This window comes from Drosophila suzukii, chromosome 2L (genome assembly GCF_043229965.1).
Source record: "Drosophila suzukii chromosome 2L, CBGP_Dsuzu_IsoJpt1.0, whole genome shotgun sequence".
In the NCBI taxonomy this organism is placed as follows: domain Eukaryota; kingdom Metazoa; phylum Arthropoda; class Insecta; order Diptera; family Drosophilidae; genus Drosophila; species Drosophila suzukii.
In genome coordinates this window covers 7,798,576-7,817,396 of record NC_092080.1, presented here as the reverse complement: position 1 = coordinate 7,817,396, position 18,821 = coordinate 7,798,576, and the positions used below count along the sequence as shown (strand labels likewise).

The 18,821-nt window shown below is 38.0% G+C and overlaps 1 protein-coding gene across 1 annotated transcript; it reads right to left on the bottom strand.

Moving 5' to 3' along the window:
* Nucleotides 1-13,127: 13,127 nt before the first annotated feature.
* On the bottom strand, nt 13,128-16,330 carry LOC108008706 (nose resistant to fluoxetine protein 6). The gene is made up of 8 exons (XM_017072614.4): nt 16,036-16,330; nt 15,593-15,971; nt 14,969-15,030; nt 14,597-14,906; nt 14,325-14,541; nt 14,066-14,253; nt 13,530-14,001; nt 13,128-13,466 (listed from the first exon to the last, which is right to left on the bottom strand). Exons 1-8 carry the CDS (start codon nt 16,328-16,330, stop codon nt 13,248-13,250), a joined length of 2,142 nt encoding a protein of 713 aa, XP_016928103.4. The 3' UTR covers nt 13,128-13,247.
* Between the last annotated feature and the right edge of the window lie 2,491 nt (nt 16,331-18,821).

Below are 18,821 nucleotides of genomic sequence, written 5' to 3'. Positions count from 1 at the left end.
TATGATTTTGATATATAAAAAATGATATATGAAAATATGGTAGATTCTTCTCCTAAAACAAAACAATTTTATATCTCACTTAAATTTACTGACATTAAGTTTGAAATTTAAAAACAGGTTTTGGAAATATCAAAAAAAAAAACTACCTATTTAAAAGATACAGTCTGTTTTTATTTTTAACTTTAATTTTTAAACCTTTAGTAATACAAATTTGTTTAATAAATTTGTAAAAATTATAATTACCTATTAAATTAAAACAAAAAATTCTTTTGATTTAATTTTAAAAATCCCAGGAATTTAATAAGTAAACTTTTTTTCAATTTCATATTTATTAAAATAAATCCTAGTTATTTAAGTTTGAATTGTTAGACTTAAAACCAAACTAATATTCTTTCTGGTGTAATTTCAAGCGCACTTGGCTCTTTCATGTGTCGCAGACAATGGCCAAATGACATTTAAAGTTACGACAATATAATTAAGTATACTACTGGGAGTTGACGCCATCTAAAGGCGGAGGAGGAGCCAGAGCCTTTTGGCCAGGCCAAGGAATAATTATATATGTATGAGGACCTCCTCAACCTTCCCCGATTTCCTCGAGAGGCGTGCAACACTCTTGCAGCACGCAAAGTTTGCCCAGATGCAAAGAGTTGGATACCAGAACCCACTTTCCTACTGCCCAACTTGCCCGGCACGCCTCGGCGTTTAACGAGATTAATCTTTTTTGCCTGACTATCTGCAGCTATCGCAATCCCAACTGTCCCTGCCAGAGAGAAGTCCTTAAAAAGTTATTAATCTTCGGGCTATCGAGTAAATATTTTGCTTTTAATTGAGTTTAAATGCACCATCAAAGTGATTTGCATAAAAGATGACAATGTTCGAAGGGGTAACTTTGATTTACTGCTTACATTGCATGTAAGACAAAGCCGAGAAATATAAAAGGTAATTATTACACGCTAGATTGAATTTTAATTTGATTTTAGGATAGACATAGTCTCAGACTTCGGTGGAGCAAACATTTTCATACGAACATTTAAAACAATAAACCTTTTTCTTGGTCATCAGACAATAAAATAATTGCTTTGTTAAAATAAATATTATAAGATTGTTAGGCAGTTGTTTACCAATTGAAATTAAATTTAAAAATAAACTTTTTAATAGAGTAGCTGTTTTTTTGTACACTTTTCATTTACTTTGTTTCCTATTTTAATTGTTTGTCTAGATATAACAATTAGTCAAGTGGCAAAATTCGGAAATTCAACGTTCTCGTATTTCATATTTATTAATATCAAACATTTCATTTGACCATTTTTCTTCGCCCTCGAAGTTTGTATTAATTATCTTGCTTATCATTTATCCAACCCAAGGAATTTTCCCAGCCTAATTTATCTTTATTTTTTCCTTTCTTTATATTGTGTGCCACACGCAACGCACTAGGATTTTTCCAGCTGCCCCCGGGTTTTTCCATTAGGTTGCGTGTGCCACGCCCATAAATGCGTGGGAGGCGCTAGTGGAAATTAGCGCCAGCTTCCCAGCTGCTGCTGATGCGATTTTGATGTGCAAAATATTAATTATAAAACAATAATTGAATTGTGCTCTTGTTCTTGGCAGTTGAGTGAGCGTCGAAAGGTGAGCGATTTTCTCCGCCCCCCAGAAAATTCCCAACACACACGCCAAAAGTTCATTATGCTAGACCAATTTTTCTTTGGCATCTGTTGGTATTTGTTGGAGGAAAACAAATTAGTTTGCCATGATTGCAGTTTAATAGGATACCACAGAGTTTCATAAGTGGAATTTATCAGGTGGCTAAGCGGGATATTGTTCGGGGAAAAAAATAAATTAATTGCTTTCATAACCATTAAAGATTTGGCACAGAAAGTAGAAGAAACAAAAGAGAGTTATGGTCTCTTGAGGGCTTATACTTTTATAAGTTGATATATTATACAAATAGAAGAAGGTATGTATGGTTTACTTTAATCGTCCCAGCCACTTTCCCATTTAAATTATGTTTTTTTATAACTGCTTAAAATCCTTAAATTATTTCCCGAGCCTGCAACTCGCATGTTTTTGTCCCCAGTCAACTATAAAAAGGCACAAGAGCGTAAATAATACAACAAGAATATATGCACATAATAATAAATAAATATGAAAATATTGCAGCAAATGGGCGACCCATTCCGCTTGAAAAAGAAAACAATATACGAAATGGAAGGCCACGGGTAAAAAAAAGGAGATGAATCGAAAACAAAACAAAGTTAAACCCAATACATTAATGGTATTTGCATTTGTACTGATTTTATTTGGTTTTTATTGAATTGATAAAATCACAACGAACAGGAGAAACAAACGAGAGTCGAGGGCTAGAGTTCAAAGTTGGGGTTTGAGTACTGGTCCTTGCTTTTCCTCCTGATTTTCCTCCTGCTTTTCCCCCTCCAATTGCCAATTTGATATTCCGATTGCAATTTATGTTCGCCCCCAACACACACACACACGTTTGTATGATTACACACACACACACAATCGGCTTACATACATATGTGTGTGTGTGTTTCTGTGGGGAAGCTTCACTGTGATTCTTTTCCCCCCTCCCCCCAACGAACAATTGAAGCTTTGTGTTTAAACATCTGCAATATGCTGCGTGTTCCGGGTAGCTGAAAACCCCGGAATGGGTCGAAAATGTTTTGGGATCAGACTGCAGTCGGTCCTTGAATGGTGGAGGGGGATTTTTGGGGCGATTCCTCACGATTGACGGGGCGTTCGAATGTGTACTGCTCCTGCTTTACCATAGTACCTCTATTTGGGATGAAGTCGTGACTCTGTTTAAAGTATATTATACAACCCGGTTTATGCTTTTTATGATATATGATATATAAAACTGTATAGGTACATAAGAAATTTTAATACCTCTAGTTATTTAAGTGGTTTTGACGATACATAAATTCTTAGTTTGGAATGGCTGTTTTTATAAGTCTTTATGAATTAATTAGGGTTGTAATCTATTTTTTAATTTTAGAAATCGCATTTAAGAATTAATTCAAAGAGGTGTTTGTACTATTTGTTTAATTTAAGACATTGATGCTTAAACAAAATAAATATTTAAAGATTTGTTTATTTATTTTTATGATAAATATGAATAAATACCTCGGTGGGATTTGAGTTTGTTTTCTATATCACACTATCCACTTTATTTGTAAGCCAGTATTTTATTCCTTGTACTATAATTCCACAATGATAAATTTCCATTAATTTTTCAAAAATAATAATATTTAAAAATATGGATAAAGAATAGCCTTAAAGTTATAAAAGATCTTAATTATTAAATTGAATTTTATTGCAATTCTCTCACGCTGTCATCTCCAAGGGTCCATGTTCCATGCGAAACGCGTGTTTATTTGGCACCACAAATGCGTTTCCTCCTCGGCGAATGGGAGTGGGTTAAGGGTGGTTCGGAGGTTTTGGGTGGTTTGGGTGGTTCAGTTCGGTTCGGTTGGGTTTTTGGGTTGGTTTGGCTCGGTTTGGTTTGGTTTGGTTGGGTTTGGTCTGCGGCAGCAACGTCAGCAGCGCTGTGGTTGTCGCTTAATGGAATTCCGTTCTTGCATTAAATGTGACACACAGAGAAGCTGCCAATCGGAATGCCACCCCAACCAGCCAGCCCATTTACCCTTCCACCCACAATTCCATCCAATAGACAGTGACAGTTGCCGTTAGCAGTCACAGTTAACTGTTACGAGTTGTCCTGCGGTTTGGCTTGTTTAAGTGTTAAATTAACGTTTTAACAGTTTCGATTATTCCGCCAGTTAATTTTTAATGTTTTCCGCCCGTAACCGAGAAAAAAACTTGGCCTGCCAGCAGTAGCAGGATATATTTCCTGTAATGTCCTTGGGCCCATGTACATTTTCATTAGTTTAATTAAAATTTTATTCATTCTCGTGTGTGTGTATATGTCCTTGGAATTTCCTTTGCAGTTTCCTTTTCAAATTGAACCGCAAAAGTTTTTGGGTGGCAGGACAAAGGATTATTCCATTGGTGGTGTCCTGCGAGCTGCACTCGAGTTTTGGCCTCCCAGGCCGCAAAACTTTTGCCGCACGCATTCGTTTCAATTTGCCTTTGTTTTGTCCATCTTTGGCCAGCTTCCGGCTGCTCCTTGGCAGCATGTCCTGCCGGCCATTGACAGGCTTCAAGCCACACATTTGCCCTAACCCCCCTCCCCCCCTTTAACATATCCTTTTGTGGCTAGTTTTATAAGGACCAGGGCAGGAGCGAAACTAAAAATAAATGTTACTCGAACGCATGGCCACAGAAATTATTGCGGTTTCCATCGAACAGCGAAGGAGAGTTTGGGCAAAGTCCTTGCCAAAGGACATTAAACATTGATGTTAGCCTTGGCGAAATATGGCAGTGAAAAAGGGATAGGAAAATATCGGATGGGAGGAATTATCGCATTAGAACTTGTGGTCGTCGCCATTAAGCCGCTTAAAACTTGTATAAATCAAAGAGGTTTTCTGGTCCACAGAGTTTGGGTAAGAAATACTCCTGAATAATACCAAATTCAATTAGGGAATCTACTAAAAAACGGCTATTTTTAGTTATTATTATACCTACAAAGTGCACAATGGCATTCAAAATCGGAACCAAAAACTGCAATTCTAGGTTCCATTAATTGAGTTATTCCATCCCGATTTAAACGTGGGATACCTCTTTGAACTTGGGATTGAATTATCTAATATTCTAAATTAAGGTTATTCTTTTAAACGAAAGTTAACATTTTAACCCATTTTCATGTTCGTTTTTTCCAAAATTCCAACAGAACCCAAACTTGCTCTTCAAAATTCCATAACTTGAGTTATCGTATCCCGATTTTATTGTGGGACACCTCTATGAATTTGTAGTTTAATTCTCTAATATTCTACATTTAAATGTATCTTTTAAACGAAGGTCAAAAATTTAACCCATTTTCATGTTAAAATTTTCCGTATTTCCAATGGCTTTAGGAATGGGGACCCAAAATTGCACTTCTAGATTCCATAACTTGAGTTATTGAATCTCGATTAAGGCGTGGGATACCTCTATGAGTTTGTGGTTAAATTCTCTAATGTTGTGCACTAAAGGTATTCTTTTTAAAGAGGGTCCAAATTTTAGTCTGTTTTCATGTTACATTTTTTCATATTTTCAATGGCACTTTGAATGGGAACCCAAAATTGCACTTCTATATTCCATAACTTGAGTATTTGAACGCCGATGTAGACGTGGGATACCTCTATGAATTTGTGGTTAAATTCTCTAAAATTTTACATTACAAATATTCTTTTTTGAAAAGGTCACAGTTTAAGCCCATTTTCATGCTCGATTTTACCGTCGTTGTCAAGTGGCTTTCAAATGGGGAGCCCAAAACTGCATTTCTAGTTTCCATAACTTTAGCTATTGGAAACCGATCTAGAAGGGGGATACCTCTATGAACTTGTGGTTTAATTCTCTAACGTTCTACATTACAATTATTCTTCTTAAAGAGGTTCCAAATTTTAGTCTATTTTCATGATACTTTTTTCCATATTTCCATTTTTAAGTTCGGGTTTCCATAAATCCAATGGCTTACAGAATCGGAGTTACCTTTCTACTGGTATTAATATACGGCTTCCTGCATATACGTTTCAAATTTATCACAAGAAATCAAGACTGAGCTCTTTGTATTATTCATTATTTCCTTGCCCATCTAATTCTAAGTCAGTTTTAGCCACACCATTTACCATAGGGCTCTCATCACAATCTGTCCCTTATCCATCTCCGCAGGACATTATCGTTAGGGACACTGACCCACTCGAGACAAATGATTCCAATGATGAAATCTGAACGGACTTACCTACCCGCATCACCAGCCTAATTAACTCATTAGACAATGTCAAAGAAAAGAAAAAAACCTCTGATCCTGAAGGACAAAAAAGAACCGGGATTTGGGTAAAATGTTAAATGGGCAACATTTACACATTCGTTACCCAGGTCCGAACCCAATTTGTTGACAAACAAATTACACGAAGGATTTACTGCAAATTACGCGCAATTTTTCTACACTTTTCTTTTAAATCCGCATCTGGGCAAACAAAGGATCGCTCCAAGTTGAGAATCTTTCGGGATGTGTACATATGTCCTGTGAAATTTAATTTAATCAAAGGCCAAACCAGGGTGGCCATCAAAAAAGAGGGGTTCAACCAGCACAAATCAATCTCAGCGTTGCAGGCATGAAAATCCCCAAAAGGCAGATTCTCCTTCAGTTAAAGGACGAAGAAAAAAAAAGGACTGAGGGCGTGCCCCAACAGGAATTGATTAAAGCGGAAAAGGGGGCTGATGTGCGTTCGGCACAATGCAGGCCAGTGTCCCGTCGTCCTGCGTCCTTTTTTACGTTTCTGATTGTCTGACCGTAACTTGTTTGCTCGCCTTTAATTTCATTTGCGCGCAGCGTTTTCCCAAAGTCCTTCGCCGTCTTCGATTCCCGGTCTTCATGCCCTTTTGTCCTGTTCCAGGACCTCCTCTTTTCTGTACCATTTCTAGTTCGCCTTTCATTTACATGCTTGAATTGTCATTGTAGCGTTTAGCAATTTTATTGTCCTGTAGTGGGTGGCTTTCTGTCTGGTCTTCCCTTGGCTTGCTCCCCCCTTTTTGCTGCCCTGTGATTTATGCGCATATGCTAAGCATGGTCGGGGATTTCGACCCCCTTCCAACTACTGGCGAACTTTGACCCTGGGCCAAGGGTTGGCCAGATAAAAAGGATTTTTTTCTTTGGATTTGGCAAGGGTTTGACGCCTTTGCCAAAGAGAAATGGAACTTTAATTTGCCACAGCCGATTGAATTAGGCCAGGATGGCAGTGGGAGATAGCACATACATCTTGGGGAAAGAAGTTACAGATGGGTCCTGTTTTAATGGGAAAGCTGGGAATAGTGATCATATTACTTTAAGTTGTTTCGAAGGTATTGAATAAATAGCAAATACTTGACATGTATTCAAAAACATTGTTCTTTAATTAAGTACATTCGTTTTTAAAACCCGTGTAAGTACATTTTGGTATCAATGCTCTCAATACTAGAACGATATAGTGAGAAATTCATTGTTAAATTAAATTTATTTATCAACTTTATGATAAGTGTACACTACTGACTGCGCTAATAGTTTATTTGTTGAGATATACAACGTACAATTCAACTTGATATTAATATTATTAATATTTTCAACTTTTTAAGATTTATTTTTGAGAACATTTCCAACTCAGATAAGAACGTCAGAATTTTCTCTGTGTAGTTTTCACTGAGTCATTAATACACAGGAAGTTTGATCTTGTTCAGTTGTGATTTGTTTGTTAATTTCATTATCCTTCAAATTTAAAACTGATGATTTTTATACTTTGTTCTTTTTGACAAAAATATGTATAATTTTGTGTTCTTCAATTCCTGGAAAAACCGAAAAAAATAGAGTGAAATAAAAATGAAAAGGTCATAAATTTAATTTAGCTTTCACAAAGCTTTTTTATTGTTTTCTATATTTTACGTCTATGGATTAGGACGTTTGTTCTAGACCACAAAAAAAATCCCATGATATTTCGAGTTTTTTCAAACACTCCCCAGAGCAGGACAATCAAGCGGAACTCGAAGAGAACTCCCCAAACAGGAGTACGGGATGGATTTGGGGGCTACGGATGCACATGCATAGATAGCTCAGCTCCACACACATTAACAATATCTATTAAAGTGGGAGTGAGTAGACAGGCGACCATGGGCGACCCTTCAGACAGCGGATAATAAATGGCGTCGCGACAGTTTCCTTCCCGTAAAGCACACCAAAAAAAAATGTACACTTATATATAGAAATAGAAGAAGGACTTGCGGTATCCAAGAGCTAAGAAAGGTTCGTGTCTAGTTCTCGGGGGAGTGGCGGAAATAGCACCTGGGTCCACTCTCAAAGCGGGCACGCCACATAAATTCCAATGGTTCGCTTGCTTTCGGGCTTACAAGTTTGGCAAATTTGTGAAAATTACTTTTTGTTTATTGTGCTGAAAGCAGACGGGAAGGCGCTAAGCTTGGAGCTAAGGCCAAGGTATTGGAGAGTCCTGCCGAAGGACCTGCCCCGCCCCTTAATCCTGGCCATTAACATTGAGTTGTTCTCGTTGTGGTTTTCCTTTTATATCGTTGCTCTTGCCCTTGTTGTTTTAATAATTTGTTCCTTAAAGCTCCACCTACACATGGCTCGTAAATATCCCCAGTGCGTTGTCCTTGTTCATTTTTTCCTTTTTTTTTGTTTTGGTTAGGGGGAACAATTGTTGTTTTCACACCATAATCATAAAAGGTACAAGCATAATTATTATTTTTATGTCTCTGCCACTTATTGTAAAGCAGCAAATTGCCTGACCACACATAAAATTGTACCCTGGCAGGATCCTACGTGGGAGTTGTCCTTTATGATGGGCCAGACTTGTGCTGGAAAAACAGAGAGATAGAGTGGGTGGTACGTAGTTATACGGTTGGGGAGTGGCAAGTTGGCTGGGAAAAATTGTAATTTTGGTCCTGTCCTCGCTGGCTAACTAATGTCCTCGCCCAACGCTTCCTGCTCTCAGTTAGTGAATATTTATGATTGCCAGCCGGAGAGGAAGCGGAAGTACACGAGAGCATCCTCCAGAACTCTTTCCTTTTCTTTGTTTCATATTCCTCAGGCTTTATTTTCGGGCAGTTCTTAGTTCTCCGAAGAGGTTTATGGCAGAAGTAAATTATAAAAGATATGAATGAGGCAACTATGCTGGGAGCCTTTATTTTCGCTAGAATGGCGATGAAAAAACTAATTTCTACTAAATAATGAACAGAAATGCTGGGCAAGTAAAACATCTATAGTGTTGTTGTTTATAAGAACATTTTTAAAGTTTACGGCTATGGCTTTTTAATTCAAATATGTATTTGAAAATATTAAAATATTAATTATAACTTAAATATATCAGCAACTTAAAGAGTTTATAAAGATTATATAACTGCAAGTTCTTAGTTGTTAGACTTTATATAAGCTCTTTATAGTTAAGAATACAATTTTAAGATTCTCCCATAAATTACCCCCCAATGAAATGCCGATTACATTGCTTAAAATGCTTTTACCACTCAAAGAATAAATAAACTGCGCACTCTTTTTGCCAGCAACCCCAAAAACCATCTAGGCTATATCTTCACCCCAGTCCGGGGCTTAGGAAATCATTCAATTGTGCAGGTAAATGGACTGCAAGCGACAGTCCAAGACCTCCGACCCCAGTCAGACCCATAAAAAAGGGTTAAAAGTCCCGAAATGTTTCACATACAATTGCACAAACATCGCAGCCAGAAAAACAAAACCCCTTCAATGAAAAGAAAGCAAAAAAAAAATAAAGAAAATCGCCGAAAAAAACGAAAGAACGCCAAAAAGGTTGCCACGTCGTGGTCAGACTTAATCACTTTTATCCGGACAGGCCTTCGATGATTCGTAATCCTTTTAAATGCCCCTCTCGGGCAGATTTATTAGCTGCACGTGATAGTGGTCTCCTTCGACAGGGGAAAAAAATGGCCACGAAAATCATCAAAATCCACGCCCCGAGCTCTCTTAATGCTAATTTATGGACGAGCTGAGTTCGCATGAGGAGCCCAACTTATTCATGAGCTGCCTGAAATATGGTTCCATTTAAATGTGTGTATATAAATGTATATTTCCTTTTGGTGCATTTGCAAATCGTTGGGGGAATTATAAACTTTGGCTGGGGTGAGCGGCAGCGTCAGCGGAAAAACCATTTTAATTAGTAAAAATCCCCACCCGCCAACGTTTCGTATACGTAATATTTATTCTGGCATGGTCGAACATTTTATGCGAACTGAAAAGAGAAGCTAAATGAAAAATTAAAATTTTACCAAAACAGGAAAATTAATTTAATGCCAAAACAAATATATTAAAATTTCTTAACTCCTTTCTAAACATCGAATAACCATTGTAGGATTAAAAATTGTTATAAAATAAACTAAAATATAATATCACTTCATATTTTTCAATGTATTAAGAATCCGTTTAATACGTATATTTTTTTCTTCAATGTTTTTAAAACGAAAACGATAGAACCAAAAATATAATACTATTTTCAACCTGTTCATACTTACTATCATTACAATTTAAGAAATCGAAATTTCCTTTGCGAAAATAGATAAAAACATTTTCCCATCTGCAAAAGCAAATAATTTTCCCCAAATTTTCAATATTACGGAACCCTACCAAATTTCGATAGATTAAAACGAGTAAGATGGTAAAAAAAATTTGGCAAAATTATGGCAAAACTTTTCAACAGTTTTTGAACAATAAAAAGCAAATGGCGCTGGATAGAACTTGCCGCAGGTCTGCCACGCCCCTTGCTCCGCACGCCCACCATTTTGTGTATGGAGGGGACCGCACATTAGTAGTTAGTGCAAGCAGGCGGTGTTCTAACTTTTGAATAAATACAATAAGAGGTGGAGGTTCTCCCTGGGCGCCACTTTAGACAATGAAGCGTATAATGCTAAATATCGCTGTGGCAACCGCATCCAGCTGTCGTCCTTCGTCCTGTGCCCCGTTTATGGTGTTATGGTGTCTCTACCACCAACTATCCTGAATAATTTTGTGCGCTGCGCGGTTTGGCAACAATTGCTTTCATTATGGAACATTTTTTGTTCGACTGGAGATGGGTAATGGGGTTGGGGGATGGGTAATGGGGCTGGTGACTTGGGGCTGGGCTGGAAAGTGGTTGACTCCACCTTGGAAAACCCCTTGATGTTGTTACATTTACTCCTGCTGCTGCGGTTTCCGCTCGCCCGTTGTTTGTGCTTGTGTATTCTGTATTTTGTATCCTGCGGCCGCAGATACATTATCCGAAATTTGCATAAAATAAATAAATTAAATATGCCAGACATGCGGTGCGCCGTTGGTCGCCAGGAACAGCCAGAGTTGTTGGCCTGCCATAGCATACTGAGAGAAAATTCAATTTGATTTGTTAAATATTTAGCTGATTTAATGAGTTCAAAATAAGTAATATTTTACGCTCAAATTAGTTCAGAAACTTATAAAGCTAATTTAAAGCTAAATCTATATTGATCGCTTACAAAGACAATATAATCAAGATTGTACCTTTTTATGTTCCAATTTATTTTCACCCTTAATGTTATTTAAATAAATTTAGATACAATTAATATATTTTTTCAAAAGGAAAAGATTTAATAATCATTTCAAAAGTATTTAAATATTTAAAAAAAAAAGATTTAGTAAGCATTTTAAATATTTTAAACCTATATATAGGTCGTTTAAAAAGACAACATTATCAAGAACATACATTTATATGTTCCAATTAATTTTAACCTTTCATGTTATTTAAATAAATGTATATATTTTTTTTAGAACAATAAAGATTTAACAAACATTTTAAGTCTTTAAATATCTTAGTGATCTTAACAATTCTTCATTGAAATACATTTCTTTATTAATTAAATATTAATCATATACTCTTATTTAAAGGTTTTCCCTTAACAGCTAAATTAAAACTATCTTTCGAGATTACAAATTTATCATGTTCCGGTACGAAAAAATATTTTATTTTTCTATATACCTCTTATTCTTCCCAGTGTCTCCGATCTTGCTTCATTCCTTCACTTGGGCGTTCAAAGTTTTCATTTTATTATCACGCAGAACTAGAGAGCGGGTGGCGAAACGGGTGCCCCAAAAAGGGGGCTATTTCAAGGGGGAGCATTTCCAGGGGTAAGAAGGGATACTGGCCCATCGAACAGCTGCAGCATTTTTGAAGTTGTCCAGGAGTCCGGGATGCTGGGTTCCCGGGCCTGGGAACGTGGCAAAAAGGCAGCCAGGATGCGCTACGTTGCGTTTGCTTGTCATGCTCCGTTGCGTGATTTTTGTCCACCCCCTGTCCTTGTGCCACCCAAACACCCAACCACCTCCCACCACCCACTCCCTTATGGCCCCCCCACCCACTGGGATGCTTCATGCACGAGTTGTTGTCCTGGCTGCTGCTTTTTGGCATCCGCCGCCTCATAGAGCACATGGCTCTGGTCTGCGGCATTAACTTCATGCCGCTTCATTTTGTTGGCCATCTTTTTTTCTCCACTTTTTTTTTTTTGAAGCTTTAGCTCCCCGAAATGGCCGCTACAAAATTGGTTCGTTTGGTCGCCAAAGGCACTTAAATTTCCCTCCAGCGGCATTTGTTTTTCCAACTCCTCCTGTTTTTGGCCCGCTGATGTTGATGAGGATGGTGTTTTGGCGGTGGGTTTGTTGTAGTTCAATTTGTGCGCTGCGGTTTAATGAAATTTAGTTGTTAGTTGCTGCACGTTTAGCTTTGCATAGATGTCCGCCCCCCAGGAAACACTTTTTGGATGGATGATGGCCTGGCGAACACCCGAAAAACCCAACGACCAATTTTCAAACGGATGGGCGGTCCATGGAGGCGTATACGTGATGTGGAATTTGTGTATGTTAAAGGGTAATTGTTGTGGGAAATGGGTCTACTGTGAAGATTTAGCTTCGTGGAGTTGGGGAAAAATTGGTCAGAGTTTGCTCATTTCGAGCTGATTGAAAGGATTGTGATATATGGGTGAGGCACATTGTTCATACGTGATGTGGGCTTAAAATAATGGGAGAACATTTTTGAGAGTTAAGATATTATGCACGTATATATAGATATTTATTTCAGTTAATTAGCTAAAATAACAAGATTCTTAGAATCTTGAACGATTTCAAACTATAGACTTATAAATATTTCATGCATGTAGCTTACATGTCAGTTACATATGTTTGCTTTTACTTAAATATTTATGATAGTTTCCACTTAATAAAATATGTATAATAACCCATGCTTGAACATTTTCATGAATAACTAAATTGAATACGCAACTAAATAATAAATGAGGAAGTTGTAAATTCAGTGCCGGATATGTTTTTGCAAAACGGTCATCTTAAAAGTGATTTTAGGTTTTGTTTGACATTTGCTTTGCATACTTTCGGGGATTTCCTTTGCTGCCATCACATACATATCAACAAATAGATAAATCTGAAAGCATATGTATGCCAAATAAATCTTAAAATGATTATAAATAAATAAAGGAATTTAAGCTGTTTAAAATCACAATTTGCAGTTTATAATCACAATAGCATTTACATCTTTAGCTGGCAGTTCAACTTAATTAACAAATATGTACAACATTTAAAACTCAACAATGATTAAATTCATTTCTTAGGGGTTGACTAAATTCTGGCGGGAAATGCTAGTCGCTGTTATCTCTTCAACAAGTTCAGTTGATGTTTCTACAGGAGGAATTTTAGGATTGGCCTCGATCTTTTGGCGCTTTCGAAGCAACTCCATCTCAAGACGACCCAGAGGGACTTCAACAAATAGATGCATGAACAAGGACACAAACATGGTGATGCCAAAGTCTGACCAGAAGCGAAGGATCTAGAAAGATAAACAATATATAATTATTATAATGAAAGAAGAAAATGATCTCGATCTACTCACAGCATCGTAATCCGAAAAATGCAGACTCGTCTTGATACGCCCTATGTGAACAGTCTCTACAAGAAGATGCCATATATAAAGACAGTAGGACAACTTGGAAAGGGGTTGCCAGAAGGTCCAGCTTAGCAGGTCATTGATAATGGGCGCCAATCCATTCTGGCAGGCCCAGATGATCCAACATAAAGCCAAGGGCCAGGCAATACGACTGCAACACAGATAGAAAGCTCCATTCAGTGGGGAAATATCGCCCACCCCATCCTGGGTATACGGATATACGGCAAAGATCACGGTGGCCAGAAGAGACAGTGACAGGATCCACAATACCAACGCCAACCACTTTGGCAGGCGACTCTCCTGTCCACTTTGATGGTGTAGAAAGTATCCAAAAAGAAGCCCAATCAACCAAGGAGTGGCTCTGGCATGAGTGGTATAGTAGATCAGCCGCATTTCGGAACTATCCTCACCCAGGTTCCTATTTAAGAATTATATTGCTTTTAGGAGGGGAACTTAATTTAAGTCGCAGTATTAATGCCTACCCATGGCGGTCAAACACTCGAAGATCACGGAGCATTACTATACTGAAGACACATCCGAAAAGAAGCATGATCAGAAGGACAATTCCTCCAAAAGCCTTTTTTCCCCAGTTGTAGAGGGCAATTAGAAGAAGAGGGGAGATAATATACAGCTGCATATCGACAGCCAGATACCAGGAATGACCCAAGCACTTTAAGAGTAAGATAGATAATATATATGTTATGGGGTAGGTTAAAACTAAGGCCTATAAGAAAGACTTACCATCTTACCAGGAGCCGCATAGTTTTGCACATAGAGCAGAGTGGCCCACCAGGTTTCGCTGCAGAGTTCCGATGAGCTGGTGAACTGCTTCCACAAGGGACCGCTGTCCAATCGGGGAAAAAGCGTCATAAAGATGAGGACCGCCACAGCCAAAACGGGTGTAAGACGCACAAAGCGATGCAGATACATCAGTGGCACATTAAGACGACCTTTGGTACTAAGGATTATAATAAATTACTATTGAACCCTAAACTGAAATACCTCCAACTCACCGATCCATTTCACGCAGAGTGGTCAAAACCAGGAGCAGTCCACTTAGTAAAAAGAAAGTGTCCACAGAAGTAGAACCGCTTTGAATGACCATAGAGAAAGGAGTCTGAGCCCAGGCCACAATATCATAGGCATTGATGTTGGGCGCCAATAGCAAGTACATATAGCCATGGCCAAGGATGATCCAAATGATGGTCAAACAACGAATGCCATTTAGACACGGAATCACACGGGGAGAATGTGTGCTCGAGGTCTTCAATAATTGGGGTAGATTTTTGCGAAGAGAGAACGAACCCAGAAGCTTACTTGGACCTACTGAAATAAAAAAATTAGAATAAGAATGTGATCTTAAATGAACATTTAGTTTATTTTACCTTCGGCATAGTCCAATATGGTGGCCAAGAGAACCAAAGTGCACAACAAGATGAGAATAGATCTGAAAAATTACAAAAATAAGTATATCATGAATATTTAGAAATCGTTAAAGCCTGAATATTGAACTCTAGTAATATGAATAATCAAAGATTAATATAAAATTTATATTGTTATATAATATTTCACATTTTTCACTAAAAAATACCATTTTAGCAATTATTTGGCTATCGGCTTCTTCTTTGCTTTGCCAAAAAAAGAACCACAGATAAAGTCAAGTGTGCAAAGTTCACCTTGGTAAAACGAAATGTGACCGTTACCCATGGATGTTTTAGTACTAACTTGTGCTTAATATCAAATTATTATGAAATAAAAATAATTGAATATTAATTTTTACTATAAATAATACATTTTTCAACATTAGGTTTGACTTTAGCTTTCAGTTCATACGATCACTCTCCTAACTTATGCTATTGGTATTCAAAACAAGTCTAAGCACACACAACCAGTCATTCCAGTGCATATTGCGTAAGTTTTAAGCAAACAAAGGCTGGAAGATATGATCTATTACCCCATCTGTACGCCATACTATTATTTTTTTAACGATCTACTCTGTTTTTACTTACACAGCAAACCAGTCTAGTCCACCCATTGGGTTTTCATGATTCAAGGAGCAGTCCTTTTCCTGTACCAAAGTAGCCCCAGTTGAGTTTTGGCCAAACATATCCTGAAGATGTCCATGAAGCCATCGATTAAGTTGGGCGGCACTGCAGGACGAAGGTATACAGGTGCCAATACTTAAAGTAAGGGCATCTGCACCCACTGATTGCAATAGAAGACTCTCAAACTGTAGATGGCTCAAGCAGTATTTGGCTCCAGTGTTGATGGTGATACTACTTCCTAAACTTTTACTGAGGTCCAAACTGAGACAGGACTCATAGTTGCCCATGTCCATAAAGTGTCCGTAGAGCAGGCCTTGTGGAAACTTTCCCCAGGCATCGAGAACTGCAATGTATAGTAGGAAAAGTAAGTAAATGTACACCTTTTGATCTAACCAATATAATCTCACCTCGAAGAGCTGGCAAGGATTTGGCCTCCGCTCCTTTGAGAAGAAGTCGAACCTCTGCCAAACAGGATGCCTCCGAAACACTCGAAGATTGGTTGTCATTTAGAGCCTGCTGGAGTACCTGATAGCCAAAATTACTAGCCTGCATCCAAGTCAGCAGGTCCTTTGAGCTGTAACCATTGACAGCAGGTAATCCTATCCCCAGGATCAGGATAGGTATAAGGATCACCCGGATAAAGAGCGATGAGCTCGAGCAGCTTGATTGCTTGAATACCATTTTTATGTGTGCGACGGCCATGACGATGCGCGTGATATTTATACCTGGCTAGTAAGACTCTTACTCTGGCCCATACGCTGGCTGATATGGCTATTTCTAATCACTTCGGGGAAGCTCTCTTAACTGCAGCAGTCACTCTCTAACTGGCAACCCTCTAAACGTGGCCCTACTTCACAGGGTAGCTGGCTGGTCTAACCCATTTGCATGCTGTTACTACCTGTTTGTTAATATCTCAGTGACGTGCGAGCAACGATCATTGCGACGATCGCAAGCAAATCGGTTCAATGACCGATAGAGCAGCCAAATTAGATTCAATGCCACATATGATGGGGGATGTCCGTTGCGATGACGATGACTTTTAGCTATTACATATAACATAAAAACTTTTTACGCATTACTAAAGCAGTGGAGTGTATCTTTTAAATGTGTGGCTGGGGAACTCCCCCATCCCATTGACGGGTTAACACATGACAATTGAGACAATTACGTCAGTTTGTTTTATATTTCACAAATGGGTCAACAACCGATAGCGAGTTCTGGTGAACAGATCAGTTGGCGATACAGAGGCACTACAAATAATCCCAATAAATTCGTCACTAGCTCAATCGGTCGAGTTGAAGGGGCTGCTCACCTTGGCAATCTATTTGCGGTTTGTAATAGTTCGGCGGTCATGGCAGGGTTGTTGAACCCACTGCCCTTGGAAAGGGCGATACGGCAAAACTAACGCATCTGGTTTTATTTGACGGTTGGTGTTATTGCGCAATAATAGCCGCATTAATCAATATGCGATTCAAATAGTTAAGTATTTTTAAGTCAGTCAAACAGTGTGGGTATTCCCAAGCGCTACAAATTGTGGGTCCGCTAAAATAAACAAAAAAAAACAACGAGTATGGGGCGGTACACTTTCACTGCTGGATCTCTAAATGCTCTTGTCACGCATTTTGCCAAAAAAAAAGTTAATCTAGGGTCTCGACCGAATAATACCTGGTATTTTTACTATATTAAAGAAAAACAAATTAAAATTTTTTTAATTTTTTATTTCAAATATAAAACAAAAATTTTTAAACTTTTAGTTTCTTCGGTTATTGTACTAATATCTGTTGAAAATTAAATTTGTTGAAAGATGATGCGCAAAAACATTTCATACGTTTTGGGCAATCACTTTTGTTTACATTTATTATTAGAGTTAACGAACCAGTTAGTTGATAAAATTACTGTGTGACTTCATAACCATTACATTGTTCTTACTGCTTATCAAAATCAAACAATAACAAATTATCAATTTTTGTAGTGTTTTGAGATAATTACAAGTGGCTGTTGGCAAATACTTACATGTGTATATACTACATGTCTATGAACATGACTAAAACCAATATACCCGTTTACTCAATGAGTTCCGTGTAAGCCCATACAGATATATGTTTAATTATTTAAAAAGTTTGCTGAAAGAGTTTTACTCAGGTAAAAAAAACTTGCATTTTATGTGTGTATATGGACATTAGGGTGGACCTTAGTTGTATGAAATTATTTGGGTCATGTTACTACCGGGTATAAGAACCAATTCTAAACATTATTAGACCCAGTAAACAAATTATACCCATTAAAATGATCTATATACTCTAACACGAAGACTTTAAATACAGTTTTAATTCCACTTCAAAGCTCATACTCCCGTAAACTTTCAAATCACTTTCCCCAATAATTTTAACTGGATTATCAGAACATTAAAAATTTAATTAAATTTCCCTATCAGCGCGTGTAATTAAAACAACTTTAGCAGGGAAAGTAGCACATCTAAACCGCAAAACAGTTTTCCGAAAAGACATAAACGTAATAGTAACTACGTTAATCCGACAGCTGAAAATACTGACACTGAAAATCCCTGGAAATACATTTAACTCTTGCCTTGCGCTAAGTACAATGTAAACCGTTTGCCACATTCCACAAAAACACAAACACACACACGCAATCCAGGAAAACCCAGAGACAAAACAAGAACTAAGGGTAAAATTTGGGGGAGGTGTAGAAAGTAGTTAGAGGGGGTGGCAAGCTAGCCGAATTTCGACACATGTTGCCGCAATAAAAATGTCAACACACACATAAAACATCTTCTAAAATGGCATTTGCAGCAGGCAGCGAATTCCAAAGGACCAACCGGCAAAAAAATGCGAATATTTTTGAAGCATAATAAATGGAGCTCAGCGTGGGAAAGCGTCGTATGAGGGGGGAAAAACTGAGCTCGGGAAATCCCCATCCACACGTGCCTAAAGCTCAGACTCACACACACACACACACTCGCACAATGCCGGCCATTAAACACGCATTCTTTGGCCATAGAAATTTATAGACCAGAAAGGAAAGACGACAGTGAAAGTGTGAGAGCGAGTGAAAGAAGGGAAAGCAGGGAGATTGGAATGGGTATGGGAATGGGATAGAAATGGGTTGGGCAGGGGTAGTGCGAAATGTGTCGCGCATCGAGTCGCGAGTTCTACTTTCACTTTCGCCGGAACTT

What these genes read in the sequence shown, in the direction of transcription:
- LOC108008706 (XM_017072614.4), bottom strand. Translation starts at nt 16,330, where the DNA reads ATGGCCGTCGCACACATAAAAATGGTATTCAAGCAATCAAGCTGCTCG. An exon ending in GGACTAGACTGGTTTGCTGT is followed by an intron (nt 15,031 to 15,592) that starts GTAAGTAAAAAC and finishes GTAATTTTTCAG; the next exon opens with ATCTATTCTCATCTTGTTGT. An exon ending in ACTCTGCGTGAAATGGATCG is followed by an intron (nt 14,542 to 14,596) that starts GTGAGTTGGAGG and finishes TATAATCCTTAG; the next exon opens with TACCAAAGGTCGTCTTAATG.